Here is a 9,901-nt window from a genome sequence, read left to right on the forward strand (position 1 = left end):
TCTTCTCATAAGGAACATCTTTTGCATAACTTAGTGCGTGCTCCAAAATTTTACCTTCAAGCTACTACTTTCGTCAGTCTTCTGCCCTGTTTGTGGTTTTCTCTGGAAAGTGTAAGGATCAGAAGGCCACTTCTACTTCTCTTTCCCTCTGGTTGAGAAGTATGACTCATTTTACTTATGAGACTGCTGGTCAACAGCCTCCTGAGAGAATTACAGCTCATTTCACTAGGGCTGTCTCATCAACTTGGGCTTTCAAAAATGAAGCTTCAGTTGAACAGATTTGCAAGGCGGCAACATGGTCCTCTGCATACTTTTTCCAAATTCTAATAATTTGATACTTTTGCCTTGGCTGAGGCTTCTTTTGGGAGAAAAGTTCTTCAATCGGTGGTGCCTTCTGTTTAGGTCCTTCTGCCTTGTTCTCCCTACGTGTTCTTTCCGTGTCCTCTAGCTTGGGTATTGGTTCCCACCAGTAATTGGAAGGAAATTGTGGACTCTCCATGCCATAGGAAAGAAACCAAATTTATGCTTACCTGATAAAGTTCTTTCTTTCCGGGCATGGAGAGTGTATAAAACCGTATATGGCTACAAAAAATAACAACACACATCTATCCCCTATGTGTGTATTATCTGTAGGCCCCTAATTTAAATATAAATTTGACAGACCCTGATTTAGTGTAATACATCTAACCCCTTAATGACCAGCGACATACCCTGTACGTCGCTGCTCTTTCTATGGGAGTGACATTTTCGATAGTGTGATTTTAGCAAGCCGTTAGGAAGGAGGAAGGGTCTAATAGTAGTGCACTATTATACGTACAGGATATGTCTCAGTTGTTAAGAGCTTAAAAACTAAGGGGCACACATTTACTGAAATGCTTTTAAAACAAACAGCTGGGTTAAGTACAAATAACAAATAAAACTATAACATTATAGAATACTTGATGCACATGGCTTGATATATGTACAATTATTGCACACAATCGGTCAAAATATAAAAGAACATTACTGTCCCTTACGTCACAATGAAAGTCAAGCCTTCCATATGACAACCAATGCAACACATGCGCAAGTATAGGGCTCAATAGGAGGTCTATAGAAGAACCAAGAAAGCCTTAGGCAGCTTAAAGGGACATTAAACACTTTGAGCTATGAACAGAAAATGCAAATACATGTACATATTATTCTCAGGCTAATATTTGCTCTGAAGATGTCATTCTATCAATGCGTTTTTAAAGGCACAGTAATGTTTCTTTTATAATTCAGATTACACATGCAATTTTAAACAACTTACTATTTCCTTTTGTTATCAAATTTGAATATCTTGTTATCCTTTGTTAAAGGAAACTAGCTGAACACATTGGGTAAGCCAATAATAAGAGGCATATGTGAAGTTACCAATCAACAGCTATAGCTCCTAGTAGCGCATTGCTTTTTCTGAGTCTACCTAGATATGCTTTTTTACAACGAGTACCAAGAAAATGAAGCTATTTAGATAATGGCCTCTAGTTATCAAGGTCTGTCGGACCTGATCCGACAGTGCGGATCAGGTCCGACAGACCTTGCTGAATATGACGAGCAATACACTCGCCGTATTCAGCACTGCACCAGCAGCTCACAAAAGCTGCTGGTGCAACGCAGCCCCCTGCAGACTCGCGGCCAATAGGCCACCAGCAGGGGGGTGTCAATCAACCTGATCGTACTCGATCGGGTTGATTTCCGGCGATGTCTGTCCACCTGCTCAGAGCAGGCGGACAGGTTATGGAGCAGCGGTCTTTGTGACCGCTGCTTCATAACTGCCAGAAACACGGGGCATCAAGCTCCATTCGGAGCTTGATACATATGCCCCAATATATGTAAATTAGAAAGTTGTTTAAAATTGCTGAATTCTGAAAGTTTAATTTTGACTTTACTGTGCCTTTAATAAATTAAACAAACCCCAATTGAAATACAACAAATAAGTAGTAACATCCTTTGGATTAATATGTGACATGATAAAAGTACAATATAAGCCAAAGAAAATGGCAGACAAGTTGAAAAGGTTCCATAATAGACATTAATAAATAAGGAGAAATGCAAGCACCCACCATGGGCTTAAAAAATTTGTTTTAGCCCATGGTGAATGTTTGTTTGTTTTTCTTAATATTTAAAAATATGTTTTTATGAATCTATTAATTTATTGACATGTTTTATTCTAAGTTCCAGCCATTCCCTTTGTCATATTATGCAGCTGAACATATGCTTTCACATCTGAGTAGTAGGGAAGCACAGATTTTTGGTCCACAACTTTTTGTTACATGCAAAAAGCTTAGACTTATGGGACGCGATTACATATACGGTGCAGGCTTCAGCGCAAGCGCTGCAACCCGCCGCCTTTAATTTCACCTCGCACATCGGGGTATTAAATATATGGTGCCGGCAGCTCATAAAGTGCCGTAAGTCGGATAAAATAGCGATGTCCAGAAATGAGCGTAAATACAAATTTCTGGAGTCGCCAGTGACTTACGGCACTTTAAAAACTGCCAGCGCCTAATAAAAGTAAAGAAAATAACAAATCTCCCGTAAAAGTCTAACAGGCCCCCAAAAAATAAGCCCGACACTTAAAAACCCCTATACAGGTAGCCCTCAGTTTACGCCGGGATTAGGTTCCAGGAGGAATGGTTGTAAATCGAAACCGTTGTAAATTGAAACCCAGTTTATATTGTAAGTCAAAGGGGAAGTGAGGGAGTTAGGTTCCAGGCCCCTCTCAAAATTGTCATAAGTAACACCTAATACATAATTTTTAAAACTTTGAAATGAAGACTTTAAATGTTAAACAGCATTATAAACCTAATAATATAGATTGTATCATCATCAAACTAAGTTTAATGAACAAAAACATTTGCTAAACATCACCTAATAAAATAATTACACAACAGACTGCATCATCATCAAACTAAGTTTAATGAACAAAAACGTTTTTTTACTTGCATTTTTCTGCAATAAGTTATCTGCATTGTTAGCATGTTAGATAATATTGGGTCTGCACCTATTATATGCATTTCAATCTGCAGTGATTAATAAGCAGTTAGTCACCCTCGCCTGAAGCTGCTGGACAGGAAGATAATAGGGAAGTGCCTTCTAAATTTTGCTAGATAGATCTGGTCTGATCTGTGTACACAGATCAATTTAAGACTGTTAAGTTGCATAACTTTGCTGCAAAACAAGCGGACAGCTCCACCTATTGGCTATTTTATTTTAGTGCATTGCTTTCCAAATGACTGAAAAAAAAGGTTGTTATTCTGAAACGGCGCAAATTGAACCGACGTAAACCGAGAGCCACCTGTATTCGCAATCCCCCCTCTCACTACTAATAAAAAAATGTATTAACCCCTAGACCGGCAACCCCCCACAACGCAATAAGCCTAATTAAACTATTAACCCCTATATATATCATCAAACCCACACCCCAAGTAATAACTAAATGATTAACCTCTAAATCCACCAACCCTAACCTCGCAAACTACCTATTAAAACTATTAAACCCTAATCCACCATTGACCCACTACGCAATAAACCTATTAAAGTATTAACCCCTAAACCGCCAAAGCCCACAATGCAATAAACCTATTAAAGTATTAACCCCTAAATCGCCAAAGCCCACAACGCAATAAACATAATAAAGTAATAACCGCTAATCCGCCATTAACCCACAAAGCAATAAACCTATTTAAGTATTAACCCCTAATCCGCCATTAACCCACAACGCAATAAACTTATTAAAGTATTAACCCATAAACCGCCAAAGCCCACAACACAATAAACCTAACCCCTAACCTAACACCCCTAACCTAACACCCCCTAAATTAACTCAAATTACCTAATTTACAGAATACTAAAGTTACTATTAAATTAAAAAAAACTAACACTACTTTAAAAATACAAATAAACTAAGTATAAATTAAAGGGGCAGTCTAATCAGAATTCTGGAGTAGACTGTCCCTTTAAGCTTCAATTACAGGAAATAAAAAAGAAAATTACCAAATTTTACAAAAATTATACCTAATCCCTATGAAAATAAAAAAGCCCCCCCCAAACAAAAAACACCCCCTAATCTAATAAAGTACCAGTAGCCCTTAAAAGGGCTTTTTGCAGGGCATTGCCCCAAGATAATCAGCTCTTTTTCAAACCCCCACCAAACCCCCCCAAATAAAATAACCTAACACTAAAAACCCTAAACTACCCATTGCCCTGAAAAGGGCATTTGTTGGGCATTGCCCTTAAAAGGGCATTCAGCTCTTTTACTGCCCACCCTATCTAAATAAAATAAAACCCCCCAAAAATCCCTTAAAAAACCCTAAGTCTTACCGCCAAGTGATCCTCACCTGTCCTGAAAGTCCGATGGAGAAGGTCCTGTTCCAGGCGGTGAAGTCTTCTTCCAAGCGGCGACCTCTTCTTTCTTCTTCCATGAACCCGCCGGCACGGAGTGGAGAGCGGAGCTGAAGACTGATGACCGCGGAGCTGAAGACTGGAGACCCTGGAACTGAAGACCGGCGACCGCAGAGCCATTGAGCGTGGAGGATCCTCTTCATACGATCTCCGCCATACACTGAATAGGAATTCAAGGTACGCAATTAAAAATGGCGTCCCTTGAATTCCTATTGGCTGATTTGAGCCTTCAAATTCAAATCAGCCAATAGGATGAGAGCTACTGAAATCCTATTGGCTGTTCAAATTAGCCAATAGGATAAGAGCTACTGAAATTCTATTGGCTGATTTGAATAGTCAATAGAATTTCAGTAGCTCTTATCTTATTGGCTGATTTGAATTTGAAGGCTCAAATCAGCCAATAGGAATTCAAGGGACGCCATTTTTAATCGCGTACCTTGAATTCCTATTTAGTGTACGGCGGAGATCGTATGAAGAGGATCCTCCACGCTCCATGGCTCCACGGTCACCGGTCTTCAGTGGGTTAATGGCGGATTAAGGGTTAATAGTTTTAATGGGTTTATTGCGTTGTGGGTTAATGGCGGATTAAGGGTTAATAGTTTTAATAGGTAGTTTGCAATGTTGGGGTTTTGGCGGATATAGGGATTAATAATTTAGTAATTACTTGCGGTGTGGGTTTGATGGGTATAGGGGTTAATACACTTTATTAGTTATTGCGGTGGGGGATTGCGGTTGACAGGTAGATAGACATTGCGCATGCGTTAGGTGTTAGTTTATGTTTGCAGGCATTTTCGGGAGTTACGGTGCTCCCATACTCAGTGCAAGGCTTGCTACGGCTGCCTTTTATGGCGAGGTAGAAATGTAGTAAGATTTCTCCATTTTCGCCACGTAAGTCCTTGCGCTGGATATTGGATATCGATTTACTATGTGGTCCCATGTTAGCCTATGGGAGTAAAAATTGCGGGCGACAGGTGAAATATACGTGCCGCATTTATATGCGGCGCTGTTTATAGGATACCAAACCCACGCAAAAACCGGCGGCGCCTGCTTTTGCGGGCGACCCTGCATATGTAATGGGGCCCCTGATTTACTATTTACTATACAAGAAGATGGATGTCATGCAAGGCACAGAACTCAGGGAGTAGCCAAAGGACTATGTTACCACATAATGGGCTAGATTACAAGTTGATCGCAAAATATCGCTTCTGCAAAAAGTAATATTTGCTCTCAACTGAGTAATACCAGTGCATGCTAATGTGCACTGGGTTTACAAGTACAGCGCAATGCGAACGCAACCTCCATTGCGTTTCCATTGCAGGGAATATTTGCGCCCTTCCATGCACTCCAATGGGAGCCTCGTTCTCATGCCATCAGACTTGGCATGAGAAGTATAGCAGCGAAGGGGGTAAGTTGCACAGCACATTTAAATAAGCATATACATATATATTTACAGAAAACACAGTGTTTCTATAGACCGCTATGTAAAGGCACAGTGACGTTTTTTTCCAAAGCCCCACAGCAGCAAACTTTAGCCCCCAAAAACTGCCTAGTGCAGTTATATTTTTTAATAAAAAAGCCACATTTTTTTTATTTTTTTTAAAGGAACTACACATATTTTTTGGGTGCCAGTTGGGGCACATTTAAAAAACCTCTGGTTAATTTTTTGAGCGCTAATTGCTACCGCAAGCTCGCTGTAGCAATAACAGCCACTTGTAATGGCTGGTTATGTATTGTGCGCCTGTAAATGATCAAATTTGCCCGTTTTATGGGCGCGCAATAAATTAGCGCTCCACTTGTAATTTAGCCCAATATGAATTGCAGATTACCCCATAGCTCAGTTACTTGTGTAGATTAAGTAATAAATATAAATAAAATATGAAATCCTGACTGAGTGACTAACTCATCAAAGCCCAGCTCAAACCGTTTAACCTAAACAAATTGCTGTTTCGATAGTTTCTGAGGCTATTTGACTGCATTAAAGCTAAGACCTAGTGGTCGATTTAACAATGTCTGCCTCATATCAATAAATGCCGACAGCATACACATTTATCATTGCACAAGCATTTCACTAGAAATGCGGCTCCTTGCACATTTGCATGCAATTGGCCGCTAGCCAATTGTATCCGATCGTGCAGATTGCTGTCTGCCGCCTCCGAGTTGGCGGACGAGTTAAGGAGAGGCAGTCTTAAGACCGCTGCTCCTTAACTCCTGTTTACGGCGGCAACAACTGCATTTGGGGGTTGATAAATCCCCTAGACTTTAAAAGCACTGGAACAGGCCTTTAATGAAACCATCATCCACAATGTAATAATATGACAAAAGCCAGCAAAACCAATACATCAAATACAAAGTCATCCACCAGATAATATTGTCAAAACTTCAGTAGTGACACTTTTATCTGTAGATAAAAGAAAAGTATGGAAGATTTGGCCCATCTTTAAGAATTACCTTCACCTCTGTGACTTGCTGAATTCCCACAAACATGAACAAGTGTAAATTCTTACTTACCGACGAACTGCCGCAAAACCCCAACTCTGATGACGTCTCTCTGCACAACCCTCAGTCACACACATAAGACTAAAGTGCAGGCACAGTGTCCTATTTACCACTGTAAATAACTAGCACACACGCTCTCTCACCATTAACTTCCATCCACTATACCTAATTAGCACGAACTGTCTTTTTACACAAACTATGTTCTAACTAGTGAGCCCTCTCTTACCATTTAAAAAAAAAAGGAGATTTCCCCTGGGTTGTGCGCACCTTTGAAAGACATGTGCACTGTGTTGGAGAAGGGTGTGCGCGTGCACACGCTCACCTTAGAGGGATTGGACAGTGATTGGTACCAGGCTAGTTAGTTCTTTTAAATTACAGGATAATTATTTCAGTTCCATAAATGTTATCATCAGTAGCATTGTAATTCATGATATTAGGCAGATTATTATTGTAAAATATTTTTTTCTCAATCTAGAAAATTATTTTTTAAAGAAATTCTTAATGAATGAAACCTCTGTTACTTAAACATAGATATTTGTGTCTGTTAATTAAAAAGTAAAGGCCTGTAATACAGAATTTAGCAATATTTGGTGAAATGTGGTGATTTATTCAGGTGTACACTCAGGGGTATATTTATTATAGTGCGAGCGGACATGATACGATGTCCGCTGCACATCGATAAATGCCAACAGCATACGCTCTCAGCATTTATCATTGCACCAGCAGTTCTTGTGAACTGCTGGTGCAATGCCGTCCCCTGTAGATTCTCGGCCAATCGGCCGCTAGCAGGGGGTGTCAATCAACTCGATCTTATTCGATCGGATTGATTTCTGTCTGCTGCCTGAGAGCAGGCGGACAAGTTATGGAGCAGCGGTCTTTAGATGGAAACAAGGGGCATTAAGCTCCATATGGAACTTGATAAATCGGCCCCACACAGTCTATCTATATCTCATTATTGTTGTGTAAATTTAGATTTCTCCCTACTTATTATTTTTTCACGTTTCTTTTTTCTTTGTTTTACTTAATTTATTCCTAATATGGATCTCTTCAGAAATCTCCATATTATGTTCCTACTTTAGCTTCTGTTTACAGTCTTTCTACATGAGTTTCTTTTTTAACCTTATTGTCTGTATTTTATTTTCAGATGCTCAGCTACCCCCAATTCTTCAGCCTCTGTTCCCAGAGATCATCCATTTTATTGATTTGCCACTAAAGAAGATCTCCCTCTATCCCTTCTCACCCATGCAAGATGCTTCTGACTCACAGGATAATATTATGTCCCTGAACCAGGAGGTTCACAAATACTTCATACAACAGCGTTCCTTTACACATAGCTACTACTGAGCTGCAAACAAAATAACAAAATTAGGCCTAACATTAATCCAATCCAGGAATAAAATCATCTGAGTCCCTCTGGTGGTCAGGGGCAACACATCATATATCTTATTATAATACAATCAAAAATTTTAAATAGCAATAATTAATCATTTAAAAAGATGCTCATACTCAAGGCAACAAAATAATGTAATTACTAAATGAGAATCATCAATCTTTATATAAAACTGCCCCAGGAAATCTCTCTATTGAAGTGGCGCAGTAAAGGAATTTTTTCTAATGACACGGTGAGTCCACGGATCATCTATTTACTATTAGGAATATCACTCCTGCCTAGCAGGAGGCGGCAAAGAGCACCACAGCAAAGCTGTTAAATATCACCTCCCTTCTCTCCAACCCCAGTCATTCTCTTTGCCTACGTTAGAGTAAGGAAGTGGTAAAGTTTAGGTGTTAGAAAGAAGATTCTTCAAGCAAGATTTTATTATTTTTCAGCAGTGCATGATTGTTCTGCTTTGTCCTAGGGTGTAGCCGTAGTCCATATCAGTCTCTTCAGTAGAGCAGTGGTGGCTTTCAGCAATGGGAACTCAGTCTTTGTTTTTATCCACAGGTCCATGTGAGGGAACTGACCTCTCAAACCTAGTGAGCTGCCGTGCTGCCTGGCAGAATTCTAAAGGTAAGTGCTAACTTTATTTTTTTCTGGGACACATTGCAGAAAATAAAAGCATGGCACTTTTAAATGCGATTGTTTCAAGAGACATTTGCCTATTGCTAGGGGGATCATTTATTAATGGCAGCAATAGCAGGCACTGGGGACGAGGAGACTTATGGCTCAGTAGGTGGTGTTTTTGTTGTTACTTTACTCCCGACGGCTTTAGTAATACATTTAGCCGAACGGGAGGTTAACGTTGTAACGCCCACAATGTGCAGGGTTAGCTGAGGCAGCAATCTCTGTTGCGTGCCTTTTTCCTCCTACACTTCCTGTGTTCCGGAGCAGAGAAATAGCTTTGTCACAAATATAACAGCGTTGCAGTTACCGGACTACAATTTACAAAAAAATAAGAAGTTGAGTCCGGTTTATCTAGCAGAATAGTCACTCCGTTTGCAGTCAGGCAGGTAAGCACCTCTGCAAAGCTAAGCTGAGATGTAGAGGCTGTCCGGAGTGTTTTTTGGGGATACTTTATTATTTTTATTGCAGAAAAATTTAAAGAAAGAGTAACGTTTTTTTGTGGGGTATTTTCTAAATAAAATTTCAGTTTTTTTATCTATTTATTCTGTTTATTGGTGAATAAAGATGGACCAAGAGGCCCTGCAAGATGTTACATGTTCTTTATGTTTTGATGCTAATGTGGAACCACCAATCCCTTTCTATTCCTTATGTAAATGAGAGAACTTTGCATTACAGGGATAGACTTTTTCCTGAGCCAACATTGTCTAAGGCGGATACTGTTCAGGAGTCTCCTGACAATGTTCAAGATATGCTGCAGCTTTCTCCTCGAGTGCCCCAAAATTCATCGTTTACACAGCCAGTGCCTTGCGATTCCTCTCTTACTCCACCTGGAGTTACTTTGCAAGACATCACTTCCCTCATGTCCTCAGCGGTATCTGATGCGTTGTCTGCTTTTCCAATGCTGCAGGGAAAGTGCAA

The 9,901-nt window shown here is 39.9% G+C and overlaps 1 protein-coding gene across 1 annotated transcript in view; it reads left to right on the forward strand.

Annotated features, from left to right (window-relative positions):
- Positions 1–8,598, forward strand: part of WDR97 (WD repeat domain 97) — a 225,084-nt gene extending 216,486 nt beyond the window's left edge. Inside the window, exon 17 of the mRNA XM_053708904.1 lies at positions 8,066–8,598. Within this exon, the coding sequence (XP_053564879.1) occupies positions 8,066–8,265 (200 nt within the window). The 3' untranslated portion in view covers positions 8,266–8,598. The remainder of the gene's footprint in view (positions 1–8,065) is intronic.
- Positions 8,599–9,901: the final 1,303 nt, after the last annotated feature.

Source organism: Bombina bombina, chromosome 4 (assembly GCF_027579735.1).
Source record: "Bombina bombina isolate aBomBom1 chromosome 4, aBomBom1.pri, whole genome shotgun sequence".
Taxonomy (NCBI): domain Eukaryota; kingdom Metazoa; phylum Chordata; class Amphibia; order Anura; family Bombinatoridae; genus Bombina; species Bombina bombina.